The sequence below is a fragment of the Megascapheus bottae genome, chromosome 29 (assembly GCF_031878675.1).
Source record: "Megascapheus bottae isolate mThoBot1 chromosome 29, mThoBot2.hap1, whole genome shotgun sequence".
Taxonomy (NCBI): Eukaryota; Metazoa; Chordata; class Mammalia; order Rodentia; family Geomyidae; genus Megascapheus; species Megascapheus bottae.
The window spans coordinates 5,373,595-5,400,734 of record NC_143537.1 but is presented as its reverse complement, the minus strand read 5'-3'; the positions used below and the strand labels follow the sequence as shown (position 1 = coordinate 5,400,734).

The 27,140-nt window shown below is 49.1% G+C and overlaps 2 protein-coding genes across 4 annotated transcripts in view; one reads left to right on the top strand and one right to left on the bottom strand.

Moving 5' to 3' along the window:
* Positions 1 to 1,834: 1,834 nt before the first annotated feature.
* On the top strand, positions 1,835 to 18,947 carry Ttc1 (tetratricopeptide repeat domain 1). 3 transcript variants are annotated; one of them, XM_090320815.1, is made up of 8 exons: positions 1,835 to 2,071; positions 2,946 to 3,301; positions 9,544 to 9,604; positions 11,147 to 11,259; positions 14,830 to 14,866; positions 16,622 to 16,770; positions 17,636 to 17,690; positions 18,499 to 18,947. In XM_090320815.1, exons 1-8 carry the CDS (start codon positions 1,891 to 1,893, stop codon positions 18,630 to 18,632), a joined length of 1,086 nt encoding a protein of 361 aa, XP_090176941.1. In that variant the 5' UTR covers positions 1,835 to 1,890; the 3' UTR covers positions 18,633 to 18,947. The 3 variants fall into 3 exon arrangements, with proteins under 3 accessions (XP_090176941.1, XP_090176943.1, XP_090176942.1); XM_090320817.1 differs by having other exon boundaries at positions 1,891 to 1,959; XM_090320816.1 differs by having other exon boundaries at positions 1,915 to 1,977.
* Positions 18,948 to 24,546: 5,599 nt separating this feature from the next.
* The window catches only part of Pwwp2a (PWWP domain containing 2A), a 28,708-nt gene continuing 26,114 nt past the window's right edge, over positions 24,547 to 27,140 (bottom strand). Inside the window, exon 3 of the mRNA XM_090321256.1 lies at positions 24,547 to 25,424. The gene's annotated coding sequence lies outside the window, so the exon portion shown is untranslated. The remainder of the gene's footprint in view (positions 25,425 to 27,140) is intronic.

Below are 27,140 nucleotides of genomic sequence, written 5' to 3'. Positions count from 1 at the left end.
ACTGAAGAGCGGGGAGAGGGAGGCCCATGGAGGAAGGACGCAGCCTCTGACACTCAGGAAGAGGAGGGCAGAGAAGAGGCTGCTGACATGTTGACTGGTGCCCATGGGAAACTGGCCACAGACTCTTGAGCTCCAGAACCGCAAGAGAACAAAGGTTGGCGGGTGACACCGTGGCATCTGGAGTGTGTCTCCCGATGGCATCTTTAGGAAACCACAGGACACCTTAGCGGGCACCAGACTACCTATGGGGCGGGACCCATAATTCACAGTGCTTCCCAAGGCTGGGGTGCTCCAATCCTTGCCCGTCTCACTCCAAGAGGAAACCCAGAGGAGATAGAAAACTACTACTTGTGATTGGTTAGGTGATAAAGCAAGCAGGTATACTAAGCTCAAGGTTTGGGAGGCTGGGAAATCCAAGGGTCAGGTACCAACATCTAGTGAGGGCTTCTCAGAGCTGCACTCTGTCCTGGAGCACTCCTGGTGAGTCAGCACAGCATGTCATCATCATCATCATCATCATCACATCATCATCACCATCATCATCATCACCACCATCATCATCATCACCATCACCATCATCATCACCATCATCACCATCACATCATCATCACCACTGCTGCCGCCACGCTCTTCCTCACAATCTCACTAAATCCTGACCACCTCCCAAAGGTCACACCTCCAAAGGTGAATCTGATGCATTCACTCATCTTTATGACAAGCTTCCAACCCATCTATTTATGCCAAGAAACGGGCTGGATGAGGGTGAAGCCAATTCAGAAATGGTATTTAGAAACAGAAGTGCCAGCGTGGCTTCAAAGAGAGACAACAGGATGCATCCTTTCCTGAGGGATGCATTCCTCACCCCAAGAATTAAGATTTGTCTGACAAGATCCCCCAAACTTAAGCCACCTCCTACCCCAAATGCAGATAACAAGATGCCTTCCTCATCTCGAGGATAAGGATCTGTTTTGTGGCAGGATGCCTTCTTACCTAGAAAGAATGCCCCAAACACCCAGAAACTAGAAGGTACAGCAGGAGTAATTAGAGAAAGAAAAACACCTACTTTTGCATAACTTTGAAGTCAGATCCCCTGCCTTTTACCATATAAAATACACCAAACAGCTTTGAGTCTCTTTCCCTGCCAGAGCACCCCACTGTTAGGGTGCCCCTTGCCCTTCTGTTTCCGTCAGCCTGCTGTGTGTTTGTCTACTTGCCTGCTTGCTTACTCAACCAAGCTCTGCCACGTTTTCTTACCACCATGACTTGTCCAGAAATTCTTATTCTGTGCGATCGAAGTCAAGAAGCCTAATTAAAGAGCTTCTACATGTAAAGGGAAACTTCACTAACCCTCACCTGCATCCGGTGACAAGAAGACTGGAATTGTCTTAAATGTGTGCAGCTCATTGGTTTTATAAAAGAAAACAACAAAAACAAACAGCTGGAGGGTTGGGGCTACGCTCAGAGCTGGGTCATGTGCAAGCCTTCACACAGGAAAAGAAAAATAAACTAGAACCTCCTGTTTCCTAGTTCGGTGTGCTGTACAGTCACAAAGTACACACTGCACACTCGTGAGAAAATTAGCTTAAGAAAACACCAGGGAGGGGAGAGCAGGTGACCGGGCAGTGGCTTTGAGGCTCTGGGGAGAAGGCAGTGCCTTAGATCTTTCTAAACACGAGCACCAGAGCGTCCAGAGTGTGTGCGGGGGGTGGGGAGGGAAGAGGAGGAAGGAGGGCAAAACAAAGAAAGACAGGTTCCTCTTCTGTGCTTTTAGGCCAAGGCTAACCAGAGACGTTTGCCGTAACTCAAGATGGCGGCCTCCAGGCTAGTGGGTCCGTACGGTGACGTCACAGGGGGAGACTTCCGCCGCGAGGCGCCACTACATTTCCCAGAATGGCTTGCGCCCGGTGGCGTCACTGTCCGGCGCAGACGGAAGTGCCCCTGACTCAAAGGAAATACAAGGTCTCGGGGGCTGGAAAGGTGGGAGACGGGCGGCGCTGCGGGGCCGTGAGCGTCCCGGGTGGCGGAGGTGCGGCGAGGGGCGGCGCGGCCCTGGCGCCGAGGGTTCACACCGGTGCGTTCTCTGCCCGGGGCTGGGGCGGGGGAGACGCCGGGCCCGGCGGCGGCGGCTGCGGCGCGGTGTCCAGGGGAGGCCGCGTGGACTGCGCCCGGGGCGGGGGCGGGTTTGGGGGGCACCCAGGGGCCGGGGGCCCGCGGGGCGGAACTGCGGGCCGTCTGACGCCGTTTCTGGACCCCCAAGGTGGTGGTGAATGGGCCGCACCTGAGGCAGTACCCCACCCCACGCCCGCCCGCGAGAGGGGCGGCCGGGGCCGGGGCAGGGGCAGGGGCAGGGGCAGGGGGCAGGCCCGGGCCCTGGCCCTGAGGGTGCCGGTGTGTGTGTGTGTGTTGTGTGTGTTAATTCCTCCAAGCTGACGTTGGGCCCAGGCCCCTGAGGGCGTGTGTTTATGTTTGGTTTTGTTTTTGTTTATTTTAATTCCTCAAAGCGGACGCTCTGCCTAAGCCATGGCCCCATTTGTGGCTTTTTTGGTGGTTAATTGGAGAGAAGAGTCTCGGGCACATTCCTGCCGTGACGGGCTCGGAACCGCAGTCCTCAGATCTCAGCCACCTGTGCCAGGTTAGGCTCCTTGAAAACAAAAACAAAGCCAGAAGTGGTGCTGTGGCTCCGTGGTAGAACGGCTACTCAAGGACAGTGCCCAGGCCCTGAGTTCAAACGCCAGCACTGGCAAGGGGAAAAAAAAAAATTCTGGTATGAGATTTTGACCAGGAAAACGTACCAGCTAAAATGACACCAGACATTATCTGTGCGTTCCAATGAAAGTTAGACTTCCTCCTGGAAGTCTGTGTTTTGGTCTCTACTGCTGAGGTAGGTATGTGGCAAAATTTTTCAAAATTAGTACTATTACAAAGCAGCTGCTTTTCTTCTCCAGACTTTTATAGCCTCGCCTCTTACACTGAATTCAGCATGGGGGAGAAGGCCGAGCACTTTCAAGTTCCAGAAGAACTATTCAAAGGCTTAAAGGTTACAGATCCTCAGGAAACAGGAGGAGCCAACCCAACAGTCCCTGATCCCAAAGAGCTGCAAAGCAGGAAGCTCCAGGATAAGGGTGGTCTGCAGGAAGATCAGGCAGAAGAGGAGTTCTTTCATGACTGTAGCGACTCATTTGAGGAGGAGCCTGGAGAGCCTAAGACTGAGAGCAAAGCTGGTGAGGACCCCAGTTCCTCAGAGCTAGATGAGGAATACCTAATCGAACTGGAGAAAAATATGCCAGAAGAGGAGAAGCAGGTAAATATTGATTGTGCACAATCCACCCCTTACACTGCTTTTAAGAATGAATAAATGTAAGCCAGCCAGGGACGTGGTATCTCATATGCCCAGAGGATTGTGAGATGAAGGCCAGCCTGGGTTACATATCTCCAGAGAAAACCAATCAAATAATTAGATGTGGCTGATTGCCACTCTGTAATAGTCTGCTGTGCCAGAAGAGAGTGACCAGTTCTGACTGCCTGCGTATCTTTAGATCTGAGGTCAGGATACTGCCTGATACACAGAGCTTTGTGGAGAATTTTCCTGTTTTCCTGGGAACTTAATCTTGTGCTTCAAAGTCTACCTTGTTTTCTAACGTACAGGTTTGTGTTCTTGTAATGGTATCACCACTTATTTTGTGACCTTTTCTGGGGTTAAAATCTCTGATATGGACACTTTTCTGTAAGTGTTTAGAATTCTGATTGATAGGCTTCTATTTTATTGATCCCTAGCTAGCAAAGTAAGACTTGAGTATTTTTGTGGCTTTTTGGTTACAGGGAACCGTGGCTGGGACTAACAACATTGCATGGGATAGTAGCTTTGTTTTGTGGAGTTCCAGTGGGCTAGCCACTAAGCTGAAATGTTACCGAGTTTGAATACACTCAACAGACCTTTGAAATAATGTTATCATTCCCCAAAAGGAAATTTCTCAGAGTGGGGAAGTCACTTACCCAGGATCACACACCTGGAAAATGGCAGAACTGATTCTTAAACTCCTGTCCCTTTGATTCAGAACCAAAGGAAAAACATGCATTTAGTAATAAAAACACCTTCTTTTTTTTTTTTTTTTTTTTTTTTTTTTTTTGCCAGTCCTGGGCTTAAGCTCAGGGCCTGAGCACTGTCCTTGGACTTTCTCAAGGCTAGAGCTCTACCACTTGAGCCTCAGTACCATTCCATTTCTGGTTTTTTTTCTATGTATGTAGTACTGAGGAATCGAACCTGGGTCTTGTGCATGCTAGGCAAGCACTCTACCACTAGGCCAAACTCCCGACCCCTAAAAACACCTTCTTATAAAGCTTCTTTGCTGCTGACCAAGACAGAAGTCTTGATCTCCAGCTAATTACTTTTTTGGCCATGCTTGATCTAAGCCACTTGTAATAAATGTGAGAGTAAGGAACTGTACACATAGGTGAAACACGGAGGCCCTGGGAGAATTGCAGCAGAACAGGACCTATGTGACAGGTGAAAAGGACTGATACACAAGTAGTATGGCCCAGAGATGCTGTCTCTGGTTGAGCTACTGTAGCAAGATGGCTTTTAAAAGTATATTTGAAGCCAGGTGCGGTGGCTCATGCCTGTAACGCTAAGAAAAGGGGAAGTGAGTATGTGGCCCAAAGAGTAGGGTGGTTGCCTTGAACTGAAGGGCTCAGGGACAAAGCCCAGGCCCAGGGGTAATGCAATAGCCTTGAGCTGAAGAGCTCAGGGACAGTGCCCAGGCATAGAGTTCAAGCCCCATGACCCACCAAGAAAAAAAATCAAAACAGTATTTGAGTGGCTGGGAGTATGGCCTAGTGGTAGAGTGCTTGCCTAGCATGCACAAAGACTTGATTTCATTCCTCAGTACTACAATACATAGAAAAAGCCAGAAGTGGTGCTGTGGCTCAAGTGGTAGAGCTCTAGCCTTAAGAATGCCCAAGGGCAGTGCACATGCCCTGAGTTCAAGCCCCAGGACTGGCCAGAAAAAAAGCATATTTGATTCAAGTTTTTATTTAATAATGAAGAGATATAAACTAAGCTCTAACTCTTCATAATGCAAGTTGGTCTTGTATTCTCTACTGTAAAGTAAATCAAGTATGCTAGACAGCTACTGCACGGGCACAGTCTGCATGGGGTCATGGATTCTCACATTTTGACAGGTTGCACCAAAACTTAAAAGCAATTAAAGTTTCCAGCTCAGTTAGAAATATGTGTTTTCAGGCCGGGAGTTTGGCCTAGTGGTTAAAGTGCTTGCCTAGCATGCATGAAGACCCAGGTTTGATTCCTTGCTACCACATACATAGAAAAAAAGCTGGAAGTGGTGCTGAGGCTCAAGTGGTAGAGCTCTAGCCTTGAGAAAGTCCTAGGACAGGGCTCAGGCCCTGAGCTCAAGCCCAGGACTGGCAAAAAAAAAAAGAAATATGTGTTTTCCATAAAATAATAATTTAACCTCCTAATATTTTAGCATATGCCTGATGGATGGTGTTCTATAAATATCAGCTATTTTATATGAGGTATGAGATGAAACCTTAATCACTAGATATAAAGTGGTGCTTATATTCTTTTTTTTTCTTTCTTTTTTTTTTTTTTTTTTTTAATTTTTTGGTGGGTTATGGGGCTTGAACTCAGCCTGGGTGTTGTCCCTGAGCTCTTCAGCTCAAGGCTACCACCCTACCCTTGAGCCAAGCCCCACTTCCCATTTTTTTTTTCTAGAGATTAAGTCCTTTTGTACCTGGCTGGCTTTGAACCTTGATCCTCAGTGCTCAGCCTCCTGAGTAGCTAGGATGACAGGCGTGAGCCACGGTGCCGGGTGGTGATCGATTGAGCAGTGGTGTTCTGTCACTTTTGGTCCTAACCACATTGTAAGTAATTCATCTTCCTTATAGAACCATAGGAAGTGGCCCTTGGTTCACATCCCGGATTCTCTGGTTTGCCCTTCAGAAAGGTTAGGCTGTCTGTATTCCCCACTCTCAGTCAGCTTTTCAGATAGGGAAACTTTTGCGCATTCACCGCACATCAGGTTAATTCTCAAAGTAACTCACCTAGCAGCCACCCATTAGACCCATAATAATTAGAAAAAAATTGATGCAGAATCTGGTCCCCAGTTCACCATCACTCACTGTAGAGGTGGGGGCAACAACTGGATTTATTCCCAGGCATGAGTGGAAGTCTGTGGCCACAAGCCTCTAGTCCTGCATGCTGGGGCAGCCCAGGTGCCTGCATCATACTAATATTAAGGTAAGAACGCAGGGCATTGTGTTTAACCCTTAAAGATGAACATTTCTTAAGAGTTCATTTTAGTTTTCACTGAGAACTTCACCCCAGACATAAGGTCTAGTCCTCCCTGAAAGGGGTATGTGTGGGTTTTTGTTGTTGTTTTTGTTGATAGAACTTGAACTCTGGGCCTGGGTACTGTCCCTGGGCTCTTTAGGTCAAGGATGCCACCCTACCCCTGGCCTGGGCGCTGTTCTGAGCACGCTACCACTGAACCACCACCACCACAGAGCCACTTCCAGCTCCTTTTGTGGTTGATTGGAGAAAAGAGTCTCACGGAGTTCCCTGTACTGGACTTGCCTGTACTGGCTGGCTTCGAACCGTGATTCTCAGATCTTGGCCTCCTGAGTAGCTAGGATTACAGGTGTGACCCCGCACCCAGCTTGCTTCCCTTCTTATAAGTCAGTTTGTTTCTAGCTCTTTGTGGTAATGTTGCAAATACCTTTTTCCCTGTTTGTCAGCTGTGTGTTTTAAATTGTGATGAAATGGGTTAAATGTGATGATGCAGCTCGGTGGAATTAAGTCCCTTCACCTTGTGCACCTGTCACCACCGTCCATCTCAGATTGCTTCATCCTGCAAACCAGGTGATCCCTCCCCTTCCCCGCTTTCTGCAGCCTCTAGTAGCAGTGACTCTCCAGGCACTGCATGGAGGTAGCATCACCCCACATCTGTTCTTTGCTGTCTGCCTTATTTCACTGCTTGGTTTTCAAGGTCTGTCGGTGTTGTAGCATGTGTGAGAGTGTTGGTCCTTTCTAAGGTCACATAATCTTCCATGGCATGCAGGTACCACGTTGGTTTCTTTCCCCTCAGCCCATCTGTGAGCATTCAGGTTGCTTATGCTTTGGGCCACGTGATGGGTGATGTTGGGACCTTTCGTGCAAGTAAGTGCCTATTCAGTGTTGGTTGATTTATGCGTTTGTCGTAATAAAATGTTTTGTTGGAATTTGTTATTCTTTAGTCAGATTTATTCATCTTTAATTGCACATCTCTGGATTTGAGTCAGCACAAATCTGAAGGTTTTCAATCCACTCACAGTTTATTCCTAGGCTGTCCTGTGGCTGTATTTCTCTGTTTCCAGATGGATACTATGTCTCAGCACTAGTTTTTTATTGCCAAGTATTGTACAAGGTTGTAGAAGGTGGGTCTCACTGCAACATTTCCACACATGCCCACAATGTTTCTAGATCAAATTTGGCCCTCTCTTCTTTACCCACACCTCCACGCTTAAGACGATTTCACCACATTCCCTTGTTTTCACACAAAGCAGATGAACTGCGTGGACCACTTCCATCCTCATTCACCCTCTGTCCACCCCCCCCACATCTATTTTACTTATCATCCTTCATTCATTCACCCTCTGTCCACCCTCCCCCCACATCTATTTTACTTTCTCATCATCCTTCATTCATTCACCCTCTGTCCACCCCCCCACATCTATTTTACTTTCTTATCATCCTTTTTTGTTTAGATTAATTATACCAAGGAGTTTCTGTACCAGTTTCAAAATTCTACCTTTTCCTTAATCTAGCTAAACTTCAATGGCAACAAGTTGAAATTGTTGTGCTTTTCAAATTGTTGGCCACCTTGTTTGTTAATTATTTGAAAAATTTAAGTTTCTAGTCATAAACTTAATAGACACCAATAGCTGTCTCCCACCTAGAATCCTAACTACTCAGGAAGCTGAGATCTGAGGATCATGGTTCAAAAGCCAGCCCAGGTGGAAAAGTCCATGAGACTTGTATCTCCAGTTAACAAGCAAAATACTAGAGGTAAAGGTGCGGCTTAAGTGGTAGAGTGCCTGACTTGAGCAGAAAAAACCAAAGGTCTCACACACGCCCACAGAGTCATCATTTCTGAGTAAACTTTTCACAGTATATCATGTGGTATGTACGCATTTATTTCAGTAATGTCTTGCTAATGGTTAAAGAACTCAAGGATGAAATACTCTTTTTACATTTGTTGTAAAATAGTTACCTGGGGGGGGGGGGAGAATACACTTAGGTAAAAGGCCTTGTAGGTCGTTTGAAACATAAGCACCCACTCCTCTGTAGGTCCCCTCAGGAAAGTGAGGGAGCTGCTCAGCCATTAGCAGCTTCTTTTCATAAAATAGAACCTACAAGATTCATCCCTGATACCACCGAATACCAGTCCACAGCTGATGTGAAGTTCCTGCACCTCAAATGCCTTTAAAACCTTCGAAATCGGCCCTTGAGTTTCAGGAACGTACAGTGTACAGGCAGCAGAACAAACCCCAGTCTTTGTTCTGGAATCGAGTCAGTCTCTGGGCACAGCTAGGAGATAGTTCAGCTTCCTCCTCTAGAGTGCTATTTTTAGTGGTTTCCAAGGAGACGTTGAACATGACATTGATAATTGCATTAGTCCTTAGTCTGCACAGTCTGAGCAGAGACAGCAGCTCTTCTCCAAGGTCTGCTACCTAAGAGGTCGCTAGGTTGTGACTTTTTAGAAGATGACCTCCTTCCAGCAACTGACCTCAGCACCATATTCTCTATAGAGCCCTTATCTTTTAAATGTTCTGATAGGACAGTGGCTGCTTAGGCTGGCAAGGGCTACATGGTTCAAAGCCAGCCTGAGCAGGAAAGCCCATAAGACTTATCTCTAGTTAATCACCAGAAAACCAGACATAGTGTTGTGCCTCAAAGTGGTGGAGCATTAGCCTTACACAAAAGACCTTAGGGATAGCGCCCAGGTTCCATGGGTAGGGAGAAGCAAAGTAAAAATGATCTTCTCTAGAGAAGGTCAAGGTTCAAAGCCAGCCCAGGCACTAAAGACTGTGAGACTCTCATCTCCAGTTAACCACTAGAAAAGCAGAAGTGGGGCTGTGGCTCAAGGGGTAGGGCGGTAGTTTGGAGCTGAAGAGCTCAGGGACAGCGCCCAAGCCAAGTTCAAGCCATACGACTGACAAAAAAACAAACCCACGAGCTGGAGGCCTGTCTTATCAGGTGATCAGGTGGTGGAGTCCAGTGCTGAGGGGAAGGGGGAGGTGGGAGAGGGAGAGGAATTGAAAGTTGTACGATCCCAGCACACTGGAGACCAAGGCAGGAAGGTGGTAGGTTTCAGACCCACCCGGGCTGTTGGGCTACACGTCATGACCCTGTTTCAGAGACCACAAAAAAAAAGTAATATGGTTACAGTTTGGGGAACACTCAGTTCCCAAGCGTTGAAACTGTCTAGTGCATAGACGGCTAAGCTTTTTGCACATTTCCAATGTTTTGTCTTGGCTCTTTTTCAGAAGAGAAGAGGAGAGAGCACTAGACTAAAGGAAGAGGGAAATGAACAGTTCAGGAGAGGAGGTGAGATGCTGTGTTAGCTCTAATGCCTGGTCCTCCTCTGCCCAGGCTGTCTCCAGTGTGAACACTTGCAATACCAGTAAACAACCAGCCCGAGTGCCCGCTCTCTGTGCAGCTCCCCAGCTCCTGAGATTTGGTGTTTGTTTTGTACCTGCTCCAGATCACTGCCAGCTGACAGGAGTCAGCATGTGTCTGTTGGCACTGGAGTATTTCTTTCCTTACCCACAAACCAGCTGTGGCTTGGGGACAGACGCTTGGCTGTAAAGCAGCCCTGCTCCTCACTTGCTACAGGGCCTTCTGCAGGCCAGGAACAGACTTGCTCCCCATCGCTCTTCCACAGGCACTCTTCCTTTCTTACACTGTGTGAGTTATTAGAATGTGTGCTCTAAGCAGTCACCTGTGTAGAGATAGGTTGTTTAGCTCACAGCTTTGGAGGCCGGAAGGCCACGCAAATACTGAGAGAAACTTGGGGTGGCTGGGGCCTCCATCCAGGAGCCTGACTTTCCCACTGGTCACTCTGGCTCTCAGATATGACTCCCAGAGTGGAGGCAGCTCAAACGCGGGAACAAGATGTAAACCCAGTAACCCTTTAAAAAGAGCAGCTTCCCTCCCAACACTGATGACCAGACACGCACCTCCCATGGAGAAGACTCGGGGCTGGGAGTGTGGCCTAATGGTGGAGTGCTTGCCTAGCATGCAGAAAGCCCTGGATTCCATTCTCTGGTACCACATACACAGAAAAACCTGGAAGTAGCACTGTGGCTCAAGTGGCAGAGTGTCCAAGGACAGTGCCCAGGCCCTAGTTCAAGCCGTAGGTCTGGCCAAAAAAAAAAAAGTGGAGAAGTATTTTCATTTCATTTACATTTTCTGTGCAGTCACCCTTGCTATATCACGGTTCACTTATTGTGGCTTCATTGTTTCATGAATTTTTAAAAAAATGTATGTAGTGATTCCTCACCTTTCGCAGTGATAGGTGAAAATCTGCAAGGTAGCAGTATTATGCAGGCTATGTGACAGTGCACATATTGCTACTTTGAGGGCGTCTCTGAAACAAAACCCCTGTGACAGGTGAGAGATCACCTGTCAATCATAGGACAGTCTTCTGACCTGTCTTGAAGTGTATATGCTTTGGTGGGCCTGGTGGTACATGTCTGTAATCCCGGCAGGGGGAGGCCGAGGTAGAAGATAGTTTAAGGATAGTCTCAGCTCCACACTGAGGCCCTGTCGCAAACAACAGAAAAGGATGTGGTTTTAGAGATAGAGGAGCATCCACCTCCTTATTCTTAGGTTTTACCTTTTTTTTTGTCTAAAGCTCAGTGTTTGAAACTTTTATTGGCTGGTGTTCTACCACCTGAGCCAAGCATCCTAGTTGAACAATCCTCTGCTGTCAGAGGAGACCTAAAGGTGTTTTATTCTCCCCCCACCCTGCCCATGCAGTGCTAGGGATTGAGCGATCCATCAGAAGCTTTTGCGGGGGCGCTGTGGGATGCAAGCATGTCAGGAAGAAAGCCTGAGTGACTCTTATCCTGAACCCTTTCATCCTAGATTATGTCGAGGCTGAAAGTTCTTACAGTGAAGCTCTTCAGACCTGTCCAGCCTGCTTCCAGAAGGATAGGTCCATTCTGTTTTCAAACCGGGCTGCTGCAAGGATGAAGCAGGTAGGCTTTTTAAGAAGCATGGTGTCTCCCGGTGTTTTTTTTCGGGGGGGGGGGGCATTTCTCCCAAAAAGCTACTGCAGAGGCTTAAAGTTGCTGCTGCTTTTTTCCTGCCCTTGTACTCATGGATAAAAAGGGCACAGGGAGGCTGGGAAATACTGTGTAAAGTGGCTCTGTGGCTCAAGGGGTAGGGGTGGTAGCCTTGAGCTGAAGAGCTCAGGGACAGCGCCCAGGCCCAGAGTGCAAATCCCAGCACCCACAAAAATACTGTGTAAAACTTGAGTTTTTGGACTTACTCATTAAAGTAGCTACATGATGAATACTTTTATGGAAGGAAGACGGGCAAAGTTTTCAGGAAACTAAGGCAGGTTCACAGGCAAGGAACCAAGTGTTGCTTGTCTTGGAGTATCCTGGGCTGCTTGCTTTACGCCCCAGAATTCTAGATAAAGACTCCACACTTAAAGATGGTCACTCCCAAGACAATTTTTTCTGTTGAAGGCACACACTAGCGGAAGTGTCTAGCAGCTGACATGAGAGGGAGAAAGAAGCCATTTGTACTTGTGAAGGGCTGAGAGCCTGGCAGCACAGGGAGAGTGCAGATGCATTTATTACATGTGTTGGTGCAACAAATATTGCACTTCCCTGTGCCATTCACATAAGCAGCATGCAAGGCTGGAGAGATGAAAACTTTAAAGAACAAGTGCTGCCTGTTAAACTCGCAGGAAGTTGTCTCAGGATTGGCTGGTTGGGGTTTCTATGTGCCAGGATGTCGGCCCTTACCTCATGTGTGTGCATACTGCTGAGAATGTAGCACCTCTTACAATTGCCTTAGCATGGCCTGGTTTTTTAGGTTGGGGTTTCTTGAACATACAGACAGAACTTTTTGTGGAGTTTTTGTTGTTGTTGATCCAGTCCTAGAGCTTGAACTTGGGGCCTGAGCATTGTCTCTGAGCTTTTTTACTCAGAGCTAGCTCTCTGCCACATGGAATGTCCATGCCCAGAGTTCAAGCCCCAAGGCTGACCAAAAAAAACAACCACGTAAGCAGTTTAATGCCAGCCTAACTAGAAAATCCACTAGACTCCTCTCGTAAAAGAAAAAGCAGTATTTATTAGTAGATTCTACCAGTAATCAGAATTCTTAGGTAGCATATTTATTTGTAGCTGGAAAACTCCAAAGCATTTGCTTGTCTGTCTTACCACATTTTTTTTTTTTTTTGGCCAGTTCTGGGCTTGAGCTCAGGGCCTGAGCACTGCCCTTGGATTTTTCTCAAGGCTAGAACTCTACCACTTGAGCCTCAGCACCGCTTCTGGCTTTTTCTAAGTATGTGGTACCAAGGAATCGAACCCTGGTCTTCGTACATGCTAGGCAAGCACTTTAACCACTAGGCCAAACTCCCGGCCCTTACCATATTTTTAAATTTCTATTATCACAGTGTGATGGGGCAAGTGGTACAGCACCTCTTTTTTTTTGTCCATCATGGGGCTTGGACTCTGAGCCTGGGCGCAGTTCCTGAGCTCTTCAGCTCAAGGCTACCACCCTACCCCTTGAGCCATAGCCCCACTTCTGATTTTCTAGTGGTTAATTGGAAATAAGAGTCTTACTTTAATGCCCGAGCTGGCTTTGAACCACAGTCCTCAGATCTCAGCCTCCTGAGTAGCTAGGATTGCAGGCAGAGCCACCGTACCCAGCCTAGTTCTTTAGTTAGGGAAATAGATGGCATTGCTAGACTTGGGCTATGCAGAGAAGAGAGCAACGGATAGCATTGTCAGTGAGGAACTTGGGGGTTCGTTGTTGCTTTGTGGAGGTGTGTGTGTGCCAGTGTCAGGCTTGGGCGTGAGCTCAGGGTGTGAGTTCTGTCCCTGAGCTGCTTCTCAAGCCTAGCACTATACCACTTGAGTCACAATTCCTCTTCCAGCGTTTTTGGTGGTTAATGAGAGTTGAGTCTCTCAGACTTCACTGTCCAGGCTAGCTCTGAAGTGTGATCCTCAGATCTCAGCTTTCTGAGTAGCTAGGATTACAAGCATGAGCCACTAGGGCCTGGCTGCCACAGGATTTGTTGATGTTTCTTGTGATCAAGTACAACACAAAAGAGACCTTTGTATGATGCATGATGCACTGGCTGTGGTCTCAGCCATCATCCCTGCTTAGTTTAGAACTTCCATAACCCTAAACCGTTGCCTCATATTTAAAAGTAATAAGAGATTAGTAAGTCATCCTGAAACTGTGCTTGAGTGCACCCGGAAGCCCAGGCTTGTAGTCATTGCTCTGATGTCCTCTGCAAACCATTTAGTGTATGCTCAATAAAGATAATGGGCATTGTGGGAAGAGATTATTTGACCAGCTTGCTTCTGTGATACAGAAAACATAAGCATTTCATCTGGCATTCAGTCTGGCCTGCCCCTGTTTTTGATGAGAGGCTGCGCCTGAAGCAGTGCAGTATGGTCCGTGTTAGACACAGGCCAGTACCAGAGCTGGGACAGAGTCCAGTTCTCTTCATTTCTAGTGATGTTCCTTCCACTGTGCCATGTTTGTAAACTCAGCAGGTTAAGTTAGTAGCTACACCAATGAATTTTATGTTTCATCCAGAATCCTAGGCAGATACAGAGTGGATACCAAGTAACTGTTTGCTGGGTTTATGACTGAAGCTGCCTGATTTTGTCATGGTGATGGGGTAGAGTTCCAGGGTCCCCTGTGCCCTCGGGAAGGCAGCGCAAGCTGTCAGCTGGAGAGGAGCAGAGTCATCATGGGGTGTTCTCCATGACATCCCCCGGATGCAAGGATTCTGGACGATGCAATATGTAGCAGGTCGGTTAGGATAAATAGGGAAAGAAGATACTTGATCGTTTGTTACCAGGAGGCTTTCAGGTCAGAGCTATCCCCACGTCGATTCTAAATATTCTCTTGGAAGTGACATGTATTTTTCCATCTTTTTTGGGGTGGGGGGGGTGGTAGTTGGTGCTTGAACTTGGCCTGGGCGCTATCCTTGAGCTTTTCACCTCAAGGCTACCACCCTACCCCTGGGCCTGGGCACTGTCCCTGAGCTCTTCGGCCCAAGGCTACCACCCTACCCTTGAGCCAAGCCCCACCTCCCATTTCCTAGAGGCTAATTGGAGATAAGAGTCTCAGGTCCTTTTGTGCCCAGGCTGGCTTTGAACCTTGATCCTCTGATCTCAGCCTCCTGAGTAGCTAGGATTACGGGAGTGAGCCACTGCCCCTGGCTTCTTCCATCATTTCTTTGGAAAGTTTTCTGTGTTTCCCTAAGCAGTTAATAATGAGCAGATGGTATAGACAGGTCTTGGAGCACTGAAGTAAACACATTAATAAAACATGTTAGGCTCAGAGTGTGGCCTAGTGGTAGAGTGCTTGCCTAGCATGCATGAAGACCAGGGTTCAATTCCTCACTATCACATGCATAGAAAAAAGCCAGAAGTGGTGCTGGGCTCAAGTGATAGAGCTCTGGCCTTGAGAAAGCCCAAGGGCGGTGATTGGGCCTTGAATTCAAGCCATAGTACTAGAAGAAAAAGAAAAAGAAAAAAACTAAAGAAATATGTTAACGTTGTTTTCCCTTTTAGGACAAGAATGAGCTAGCCATCAGCGACTGCAGCAAAGGTACAGCTCTTACCTTCCTGCCTGCTAACATACAAGCATGTTACTCAGCTAGACAGAGGGTTGCAGGGGTTTGTGCACTCGTAGATGCGTCCCCAGATGGGTCACTTTGAGTGTGTGTGCTCGGGTAGATATGTGAACATTCAGAGCTGCCTTCCCAGCAGAACTTAGGTGAGGCTCCCCTAGAGACCTCACTGCCGTTGGCATACTATTACTGGGTGTGTGTGCAGAGGGGGTCAGCCGTGATGAGGGAACAGATCCTACTTTTCTGCACCTCCCAGACAGTTAACCACTTCAGACTCGATTTTCCTCTAAGGTAGAAGTTCAGGGTCATCTTGGCCCCCACAGCCAAGACACAGCTCAGCTACCACCCCAGGAGGGGACCATATTCTGCTTGTGTGGTTTCTGTTGTTCCGTGACTGCCCTGGGGCTTGAACTCAGCCTGGGCACTGTCTCTGAGCTTTTTTACTTAAGGCTGGTGTTGTAGCACTCGAGCCACAGTTCCATTCTCAGTTGGAGCTAAGAGTCTCATGGACTTTTCTGCCGAGGCTGGCTGCAAGCCACAGGCCTTAGATGCCGGCCTCCTGAGTCAAGTAGGGTCATGAGCGTGAGCCACCAGTAGCCAGCAGCTTTCACTCTAAAGCAGTGCTGCCACACCTCCTACCTTTGCTGTTTGTCACGCTGGAGGCACAGATCATTACTCTTCTGCAGGCCAGGGCTGGTCTCTGCACACCGAAGGTGTTCTTGTTGTAGAAGCTTTCCCCTGCTCTAACCCTTCAGATGACTGGCTTCCTCCAGCTCCCCACCCGGGCTCCGCTTTGCTCTGTATTACCCTCTGTGTCTCGTCCATGCACCCTGACTACACACACAGTCGTGTCCATGCACTAGGATACGAGCCTTCGGCCCGTCTCACACCCTCCAGAGACGTCCAGTCAGACACACAGGCTCGCACTGAGTATGTGTCTGCTGGCAGCATGAGTGGATGAAAATGATGTGAGAGGACATGACTTCCCAAGAGAAGAGAGAGAATCAGAAAGGAACAGGAGCCATGCAGCTTAGGCGACCCCAGGGCGAGGCAGTAACGGTTAGGTGCGCGTGGGTGAAAGGTGCGGCTGTACGCGGGGCTGTGCGCTGAGCCCACAGCCTTCACCTGCCCGCCAGGAGAGTGCTGTGCCGCGGGGAAGGAAGACCCTCGTCACAACGACAGGAAGGCCTTGGCGGGATGTGGAGAACCAGGGTAGCTAGGTTTGGGATGTGACCTGAGCAGGGTGGCCAGAGCAGGTTGTCTGCCTCCTCCCCCCATCGCTGCCGTCAGCCACCTCGTGCTGAAGCGCTGCACACGGCCTGTCCCGGCTCCGTGAAGGGCATAAGCAGGACTTGGGTACAGCCAGAGTTCGGCAAACTAGCCACATCCAGCCTGCCACATTCTTTTACACCTCCCCCCATAGACTGAGACCGGTCTTCTATATTTTGCAATGGTTGGAAATTAAGCCAAAAGAAAAATAGCCTCTCAGGCTGCGTGAGCTGTGTGACACTCCACTTTCGGTGTAGGAACAAGGCCTCGCCTGTGTGCAGTGCTTGCACTTTCCTCTACGCCTCAGGAGCCCGCCGGGGTGGTGGCTGCATGGGGGGCTGGCCAGCCTTGGGTGTGGACTTGACACAGGGTTCCGGATGCGAGTGAGTGCAGAGACTGCGTGCAGCTCAGACCCCGGGATGTGGACGCTTCTTACAGTGACCCTGCTGCTTCTTTCTCCATAGCAATTCAGTTGAACCCCAGCTACATCCGCGCAATCCTGAGGAGAGCAGAATTGTATGAGAAAACGAGTAAATTAGACGAAGCCCTGGAAGATTACAAATCTATACTAGAAAAGGATCCATCAGTACACCAAGCAAGAGAAGCTTGTATGGTAAACACTAAGTGCTCTCTTCCCACGGTCATCCTCTGTGTGTGTCTGTGTTCTCAATTCTTGTTAAGACATACAAATGAGAAAGAAAATATTTAAATAGGAGTAGTACCCATGATCCAGCCACCTAAATACACCATTATCAACATCCCATGCCAGTCCTTTTGGAAATTCAGCCATACTTTCACTCAGGTTCTCCATTGGTTGAGGCACTGCTAAGAACTGAAAATATGGCAAGAGGCTGGATTGTGGCTTAGTGCATGAAGTCCTGGGCTTAATTCCTCAGTGCCACATGAACAGTGCTAGCCTTGAGCAAAAAAGGCTTGGGGACAGTGCCCAGGCCCTGAGTTCAAGCCTCAGGACAGGCAATTAAAAAAAAAAATAAACTAGACAAAGCTTGTTTTTGCCTAGTTCACTCATAAACCTGTTTGATTTTTTGTTATTTAATTGAGTGTGTGTGTGTGTGTGTGTGTGTGTGTGTGTGTGTGCGCGCACATGTATATGTGTACATGTACTAGGACTTTCATTGCCTCTGGCTTATCAAGGCCAAAACACCCCTGCTTCTGGTGACTGGTGGAATTCTGGGACTTGAACTCTAAGACTGGATGCTGTCTTTGAGCTTTTTTAGACAAGGCTAGTGTTCTACCACTTTCCACAGCTTTACTTTGGACTTCTTTAGTATTTAATTTGGGGTAAGAATCTCAGACTTTCCTGTCTAAGTTGGCCTTGAACCAGGGTCCTCAGACCTCAGCATTCTTAGTAGTTAGGATTATGGGCATGAGCTACCAGTGCCCAGTCTCATTTTAAATGTTTCAAATTGAACATAAAGGCAAAAGATTTCAACAACTGTTTCTCTTTTTTCTCTCAGAGATTGCCCAAGCAAATTGAGGAACGTAATGAAAAACTAAAAGAAGAGATGTTAGGTAAGTTTGCTTGCTTATAGTCCCTTGTCCATAAACATCTAAGCTGGGAGGGGGAGTTGATACTCAATCTTGAGGGGGCAACGGCAGAGAAGGTGACTTCTTAAAATGTCTTACTCCAGAAAGAACAGCACACTTGAAAGGGCATCTGCTTTTTCAGAAACTAATTTTCTATTTGGATTTTCTTGGAAATTTTTCTTGCTTTCAAGAAGGCAAGTATAGGGAGGGACTGGGAATGTGGCCTAGAGGAAGAGTGCTCGCCTAGCACGCACCAAACCCTGGGTTTGATTCCTTAGTTTCAGTTCACAGAAAAAGCCAGAAGTGGTGCTGTGACTCAAGTGGTAAATCTCAAGGACAGTGCCCAGGCCAGAGTTCAAGCCCCATGACCAGAAAAAAAAAGAATGGCACCCAGAAGCCAGGCACCGATGGTTCACGCCTGTAATCCTAGCCACTCAGGAAGTTGAGATCTGAGGATCATGGTTCAAAGTCAGCCTGGCAGGAAAGTCCATGAGGCTCTTATCTCCAATAAATTAGGCAGAAAAAGCCAGATGTGGGCGGCACTGTGGCTCAAATGGTAGAACACTTGCCTTGAGCACAGAGAGACTCAGGAACAGCACCCGGGCCCAGGGTTCAAGCCCCAAAGCCTTTGGGGCCGTCTCCTGAGAGTGGATTGCCATATGCCAAGAGAAAGCGTCCATGGCAGTCCACCTGGACGGTTCCTCACTAAGGTACTTGGAGCTGCGGCTCAATGGACAAGGCAGAGGAGTCAGTCGTCTTCCCGTCAGTTACACTTTCTGCTTTTCCATTACAGGCAAACTAAAAGATTTGGGGAACTTCGTTCTTCGACCTTTTGGACTCTCCACAGAGAATTTCCAGATCAAACAGGATTCCTCGACTGGCTCCTACTCTATCAATTTTGTTCAAAACCCAAATAACAATAGATAACCGAGCTGTCGGCGGGGTAGAAGCTGACTGGGAAGTGGTGTGCTGCTTGCGGTTGAGGGCAGAGCCCTGCAGGGTTCATTCTCAGAAACGTCCTCACTAAGAGGCCTGCCCCCTGGTAGAGTTCCCAGCCCGCCGTCCGGGAGCTGGGCAGGGGCTGTCTTCATGGGGGAAGCCTGCTTGTCCAGGTGGGTCTGCAGACCTCTCCCCAGCCCACGAGGGCTGCACGGGGTGGGTCCCCTCCAACCCCTCCCCATAGGAGGCTCCAAGGCGGCCTCCCCCAACTTCCTCTGTGGTAATAAAAGCGCTCTGTGATAGTCCAGGCTGTGTGGTGATGTCCGTCCCCATGGCAACGGCAGACATGGCCTTGTGTGGCGGGGTGGGGGCATAGGATTGGTTTCCGGCAGGGGTGCAGATGCTGACTTCCACAGACGTGCGGAAAGTTCGAGTTGTCGCTGCAGTTCAGCTGGGTGGCAGAATCCAGGAGTTCTTCACGAGCCACGTGGAGCCTCTCCAGGTTTGTACAGGTAATCATGGTTATAACTAGTGGCTTTGCCCAGGTGTAGTCACCAGGTGTATCCGAGGCTCAGAACAAGCGTGGTCTTCCTCCCTGGTGCGCAGGGTTTTGAGGACAGCCATGTTTCTGTGATCCACTAATGCTCGCATGAGCATCGCGGGCGGTGGTGGGTCAGTCGTCGTGTCCCCGTGGAGGACAACGCCCTTCTTACCCGCCCAGAGGCGACAGTGGTGGACAGCAGCTGCTCTTGCTGGTTTGCCAAATAGTTTCTTTCCATGCTGAAGTAATTCCTCGTGGGAGGGGAGAGGAGTTGGTGTGTGGCCAGTTTTTCTTGGATGTCTGGGGGCGTGGGTGGTACATGGGGACAGGGTTTTGCTTTTCTACAGCCCAGGCTGGCCTTAAGCTCAGTCTGCTTAGACACCCCAAGTGCTGGGATTACAGGTGTGTACCACCAATCTGGGTACTTTATTTTCCCCAGAAACTACATTGCCTGATGATACTCATGTTTTCAGATTTTTTGGATCTCAGTGCTGGAGCGGGTGCCTAGCTAGTATGCATGTGGCCTGCACGAGGAGAGAGAACTTGACACTTCTTCAGGGTTCCATATACTGATATTTAGAAAGTCAAGCTGAAACTGTAAACATCATCATTCCTAGCTGTGAGTGCACAGCTATTATCCCAGAAGTCAGGAAGCTTAGACCAGGGGTGTAAGGGCAGCCAGCTCCTCAAAAATCCCTTCCAGAGCCATGATGCAGCTTGTCCAGTGTGCGCCTCTTAGGTTGACAAGACTCGTCTGGCTCTGTGCCAGTAGTCGTGTCACTTGGGACAGAGTGACAGTAAAGAAAGGTCACCCCCATAGGACTCTGGCCCCATGAGCAAGCACCTGAAGGAACCTTGGCCTACATTTTGAGAACTGACAGCGAGGGGGTGGCCTCACCTGCAGAGGGGACCATTAGTGCGGTAGGGGTCAGGCTTCCTGCGCATAGCCCCCTTCTCTTTGGCCGGCACCTCCGCAGGAGTTTCCAGGTGACATCACTGTCCACAGTGTATGCCTTGTTAGTGCCTGTTTTTAAAAATGTCTATGCCGGGCTGGGGGTGTGGCCTAGTGGTAGAGTGCTTGCCTAGCATGCACCAAGACCCGGGTCCAGTTCCTCGGTACCACATGCACAAGCTGGGGGTGCGGGGAGAAAGCTGGGAGTGGTGCTGTGGCTCAAGAGGTGAGTTCAAGCCCCAGGTCTGGCAAAGAATAAATAAACTGTCTGTGCTACTAACCAGCACCCATTTCCCAAGACACACACAGACGCTGGTCACCTCTCCTCTGGTCACCACAGCAGCAGTGTCACCGCAAGCCTTCCCGTGTCCAGGAGCCATCTTACCAGGTAATGTTCCCTTCTGGCAAATTACAGGGGCTCAGCTGGGTTTCTCCAATGAATCCAGCACTTGTGCTAGGAAAACAAGGATGTCGTAGAAGAGTCACAGGAAGCCAGTGTGCTCTGGTTTTTTTCTTTTGTGGTGCTGAGAGGACTGAACTCAGGGCCTTGGCACTTGCCAGGCAAACACTCTTCACTGAGCTAAAGTCCCACCCCCTCTGTATTGAGCTCTTTGCTTCCTGGTTTTCATTTTGCATTGGTGAGGACGTGAGACTCCAAAAATCCCCACCTGGCCTTTTTTTTTCAGCTTCCTTCCTCCATGTCACATTTGCATCGGGCCCTGTGGTCCGCGTCTGTGTTGCACCATGCCCCGACTTTCCTGCTGGCTAAGAAATTGCTACTCAGGAGGCTGAGCTGAGGGTTGCAGTTTTCTCCAGCGAACCACCAGAAAAGCAAGCGGTGGTCTTGAGCTGAAAAGGCTCAGGAACAGTGCACAGGCCCTAAATTCAAGCCCATGACTGACCCAAAAAAAGTAAAATGCACCGCTGCATACAGCTCTTAGGATGGGAACCATCCTGGCTCCCCGGTGTCTTCTGCTGCTTAAACCCCTGGTGTCTCCCAGCCACGCTGCTGTTTGCAGTTTTGGGTTTTAGACTTTTGCATCTTGCTTCACTCCTTCCCAAATGCCATGTTGCCTGATCTGACTGTACTAAGGAGAGCAAGAACACCGTGCATGCCCCAGTGTGGAGGCTGCTTGGCTCCTGCAGTTACATCAGGGTTCTGGGCTCAACCAGAGCACCAAGGCAGTGGCACTGCAGAGTTGCCCAGGTAGGTAGTCAGAGGCATGCGTGCTTGTCTGGGTTAGGTGAAGGTTCTGGCATTTGGCGTGGCCGCTGGAGGGGACCATGTTAGGAAGTGTTGCTGGCCTCATGGCTGAGCCAGCCTCCAGATGGTCAAGCTAGAATGTGAGGTGACAGACGAAGGGCAGCCATGGGCTTTTTGCTGTATTTCATTGTCTGACGAGATGGGTAAGGAGCTGGCAGCTAAGTGGAGGCCTGGTTAAAAAATGCATTTTGCAGTTCCGTGACCCCAAAAGCCAAGTATGTCTGTGCATCTAGCGTTTTCCAAAGAATTTGGGCAGCTGTGCCAAAATGGAGAATTATTTTTTTAACCCGAGAATACTTTAAAGGCAAGGTCCAAGCAGGGCACTGGGGGTCGCACCTGTAATCCCAGCTACTGTGGGAGACTGAGATTGTTGGATTCCCAGAACAAAGCCAGACCGGCAAGAATAAAAAGACCCTTTCTCAAGGAAGAGCTGACCTAATGGCACATACCTTGGCAGGAACTAAGAGCTTTTCAAACTTAAAGGGAAAATGGAAGCTGCAGGCGTGGCTCATGCCAAGGACAGAGTTCAGGAAGTGTGTGTAGCTGAATAAGGAAGGGCAGTACCCACTTCTTCCTGTGGGGTGAAAAGCTATACTACAAATAAGGGATGGAGGACTGGGAGTTTTGCCTGGTGGTAGAACGCTTGCCTAGCATGCATGAAGCCCTGGGTTCGATTCCTCAGTACCACATGCACAGAACCTGGAAGTGGCACTGTGGCTCAAGTGGCAGAGTGCTAGCCTTGAGCAAAAAGTGTTCAAGGACAGTGTCCAGGACCCAAGTTCAAGCCCAGGACTGGCAAACTTGGTTGGAATGAGGGATGGGCTTACGGTTATTATTGAGTACCTCCAAGGACAGCAGGTGGCATCACCAGAGTTGGCGGCCCCGCCAAGACTGCACGCCAGGGACACGCCCCACAGCTCTGGTTGTAGCCCCAACCAGCTACAATGCCTGCCCTGTCACTCTGCTCCTAGGACTGGGGAAGCTTTCATTTCCCACTCACAGGTGCTCACCGCAGCTTGTGCCCCACCAGGCACCAGGCTTCTGTGGAGCCAGTCACGGTGACAGGCGTGGTGCTACCTCTAGAGCTGGATCTTAATGATCTAGAAGCCCACCGTCCCTGTGGGGTGCAGCCATGTCTGCACTGCCCCAAGCCTGCAGCTTCTAGGCCTGCGTCCTGTCACCTGCTGTATGTAAGGGTTCCGGCCCTCTTGGGTCATTTCACACTGTGTGCACTGCCTTGTCTGGAAGCCCACCCTGTTCAGAACCGACTTTCCCTGCACGTTTCTTAATGGAGTTGCTGTGAGGAAGGTCGCCGGCAGAAGCTGCTGCTCCTAGCTCACCTCCTGAGGAAACACATGACGGAGGCGCGTCGGCCCCTGAAGCGCTGGGCTCAGCGCTCGTGCAATGAGCTCGCCCCGCCGTGTGGGCACAGCCACGTGCTGTGGGCGCTCTCCCTTCCCAGCACCGAAGCGAAGGAGTCAAGGGACAGGTTCACTAGAGGAAAGCACGCTTTATTGAAGCACTGAGAAGAGCATCGTTGGTAGAGGTGAGCGGGGAACAGCTTGGCGCTGCAGGGACGAGAACTCGAGAGGCCCATGCCACCGTGGTGGCACGAGCTGCAGACAGCACCAGAAGTGGAGCCCGGCCCCGCAGTCACTAACTGGGAGCTGCGTGGAGCCAGCAGCGTGCCACACCCCGGCCCGCCGCTTCCGAGGGACCAAGGAAAGCCACCGCGCCATGGCGCCCTCCTGTCACACCCTTTGGATGCCCGGAATGGGAGAACGTCTGAGGTTCGCAGCTCCACGGGTGGGGTCTTCTCTATCCCAGTGGAGCAGAGAAAGCGGAGACTGCATCTAGACGGACCGATCTCTCCGGTCCGTGGTCAGGTTTGCAGAGACCAGTCGCTGTTTTCCTGACCCACTGCTTGACCTCCTTCCAGCTCGCCCAGAGTCCACCGTCCCCCGTCAGGGGAGGGTTCCAGGAGCTGCGACAGCCGACGGAGCCTCTCAGTGTCTCAGCCACGCAGCTCCGTCCAGGGTTGGAATCCCGCTAGCCTTCCGCCACCTCTCTAAAACAGAGCTGCTGTCAAGTCTTCTAGGGGTTAGAGGCTCCATTAAAAATAATGATCTTTTAAAAACTCCGTTAAAAAACAAAGCAAAAATCTAACCCCTACAAAGTAAAACCATTTGTAAAAAATCAGACTTTATTGGATAAATGTTACACAATATTCTTCAACATTTAACTCTGAGCATACGTAGATGAGAAACAATTTGTCATTCAAGTCTACAAAATGAAATAGGCTTGTGAAGACGTGAAGCACAGACAGAAGGTAGCATGACGCAAAGCTTAAATATTAAGCAACAAAAGCAATGGAAGTGAAATTGCATCATGGTGGGTCTGGATTTTAAATACCACTAAGTTGCATTTTAAAAAAGTGAAAATCTGGTTTTATAACAAAACACCTTTGAGAATTTGTCATGAGAAAAAAATACTTGACCTTCCAACTCTTTTGCCCTTTAATTACTTCCTGGTCATGTCCACCACGCTACAAAAGCATTGTAAAGCTTAAAAATGTCTGTCACACAACCCTGTGCAATCCATGTTGGGCCTCCAGGAGGGCCTGGTTCCTGAAGGGACCCCGCCCGTGGTCTGCACTGCTGCTGGTCACGGGTGGAAAGGTGCAGGCTGAGACCTTGCCAGCCTCCATTCCCGAGCTAGCCCTGTGGAGTGCACCAGAACCATGATGGTGGGGGCTCACCAGACTCAAGACTGGCGGCCTTTTTCTTCTTGAGTTAGGTAACAAAGGACAGGTAGGTACGGGCTCTACCCCAGAGCCTCACCCTGCTCCTGAGCCTGCATTATCAGGTGACCAGTGACATCATGGAAGGATTCGACAGCCCGTGCTATGCTGAGAATGAACTTTTTGTTGTCCTATTTTTTGGCATTTTTTCCCTTTTTTTGTAGTAAGTAATATGGTATTACCATGGTTTTTATCTTTCTGGTTTAAAAAATATGTATTACCACTAAAAAATTTGTTTTATTATTAAAAGTTCGGCACCATCAAATATAAAATGCCATAGAAATGTAGTACTAACAGGTCCATCCAGTTTTCTCATGTTTTCTCCACTCATTAAAAAGTAAGGTGTTTTTTTTCCAAAGTATATGTTTAGCAAAAAGATAAGAAACTTGGGATTTCTGTTAAGAATGCATGTTCCATGCACGAAGTGTTCACACTGAGTTGTCAGATCTCTCCTGCCTCTGTCCCCGGGGCCTGGGCTGCCTGGAGCCTGTGCCTCCCGCCGTGGAGAGAGGTGGGTCTGCTGTCACCCGCTTGCCGACCACTCCGGCTCCGTAGAATGAAGAGTGGTTCTTGGAGTAAGACCCACACTAACTGAATCACTTGGAGTCAGTATGAAAAGGTGAGTATGAATGTGCACAAAATGTTAAATACTAGTGGCAAATAAATACATCTGAATATGTTCTAACAAGCAAACATACATCCAAGGTAAGTCCTGCTTTAGTTAAAAAAGAAAGGAAGAAAAAGAAAGAAAAGGGGTGTGGGTTGAGTTTGCGGAGTGGGGTAGGGCACGCTGCCGGGGGTCCCGAGGCCGCGGACGGCTCCTCCTGGGGGACAGCCACGGCAGAAATACTTTCCTTGAGTCTGAACCGAAGAGCATACATCTTAATTAGGAAAAATAATTCCACACTTCTGCATGAACCCAGGCCTTGAGGCCATCCACGCCGCACTGAGAACTTCACATTGTAAAGAGGTTTGTCCGCGCTTCTCCATATGCAAAGTCAAGTGAGTTCTGCTGTGTTCATACCACGTCTCCTCTCATGCATCATTATTGCCACAGTTTATAAAATATTCCCTACTACCTTTTCTTGAGTTTCCTATGTTTGCCCCTTATAGACTGCTGGCTCGGCACTGCCTCAGCGCTTACTCCGCTGGCTTCAGTCCCGGTGCAGCTGCTGCCCCGCGGCGCAGGTCCACAAAACCAGCAGCCTGCTAATGTCTCTGTGCTGAAATACAGTAAAGACAGGGAGAAAACCACGTTAAGCACAAGTGAACACGAGGGGAGAAATCCTTAGTTCAGTTGAGCTGTACACCAGGGCACAGAAGGGCAGTTATGCCCTGTGAATAAAGCAAAAATAACTGACAAGACGATGTACCTTTGACTTTTTTTTAATGCATGATTCTTTAGGTTGGCAATTCTTTCAAGATAGGTAGAAGAGACTAGAAATCGCAGGCTCAGCCCTAAGCCACACTGCCCCTGTGCACAGCAGAAGGGGCATCTGGACGGAGCCTGCACACCGGCACAGGGCTAGACAGGCACTGTCCTTCCACACCTTCCCTATACCAGCCAAACCCTGCTGTGCCACCCTGTAGAAATCGACCTACAGCCTTGGCTGCCTCAGCTCGGGCACTGTTTATAAAGTCCTGGAGAAGCAGCCCACCAGAAGCAGCACTTGGCCAAGGGACCTCTTTTTGCCAGTCCTGGGCTAGAGCTCTAGCCCTATGAGCTAGAGGCACCACTTCTGGCTTTTTTCTATGTATGTGGTACCAAGGCCTGGGGCCCGGTCTTCGTGCATGCCAGGCAAGCACTATACCACAAAGCCAAACTGCCAGCCAGGCCTTTCCAGGCCCTTTTTTATTTATTTATTTTGCCAGTCCTGGGGCTTGAACTCAGGGCTTTTTCGTCAAGATTAGCACTGTGCCACTTGAGTCACAGCACCATTTCTGGCTTTTTCTATGTATGTGGTACCAAGGAATCGAACCCGGGTCTTCGTGCATGCTAGGCAAGCACTCTACCACTAGGCCAAACTCCCGGCCCTGGCTCAAGTGCTTTTTAAACCAGAGATATAACACTTCAGTGGTTGGCCGACAAAAGCAATACAGATAGGCTTCCTAGTGGAACTTCCCATAGACTGAATACCTATGCTAATGTCTCGGCACACGTCATCCCGCTTCATTCTCTTAAGGCCTATAAAAATAAAGGGCCTGGGAGCCGGGAGTTTGGCCTAGTGGTAGAGTGCTTGCCTAGCATGCATGAAGACCCGGGTTCGATTCTTCCATACCTCAAACATAGAAAAAAGCCAGAAGTGGTGCTGAGGCTCAAGTGGTAGAGCTCTAGCCTTGAGAAAGTCCAAGGACAGTGCTCAGGTCCTGAGTTCAAGCCCCACAACTGACCAAGGGTGAGGAATGAAGTAAAAGTTTGATGTACTTGCTTCTGACAAAGAATAGTTAAGGTCTGAAATTCAGCCCTGAGAAATGGCTAGGGATAGGGCATGGTTCACCTGGTAGAGCACCTGCCTGGCAAGCACAAGGCTATAAGTTCAAATACAGAACCAACCCTCCCCCCCACAGGCTTTACTAAGTAAAACTAAAACCAGGATAGATTTTCCTAAGTAAATGTTCCCACTCTGAGTGAAAAAGGGGCTAGTGTCATGCAAGTTTCTACTTCTGTCATTCTCAAAATCTGGCATCAACTTACTGGTGTCAAGTTCAGTTTAACGCCTTCACAGACTGAGTCCAAAGTTCCAACAAAATCCGATGTAAAGCATGCCCCTCAGAGCTGGTACCTTACACCCGAACCCCTCCTCAGGAACTGCACAGACACTAGGCGTTCTCCCACCCCAAAGGGAAGGGAGGTGAGTACCTCTTGAAAAGAACGCAGATCTAATGTTTAAAAGGAGCACGGCAAGCACAAATATCCCAGAGCCTTTCCTACCATACGG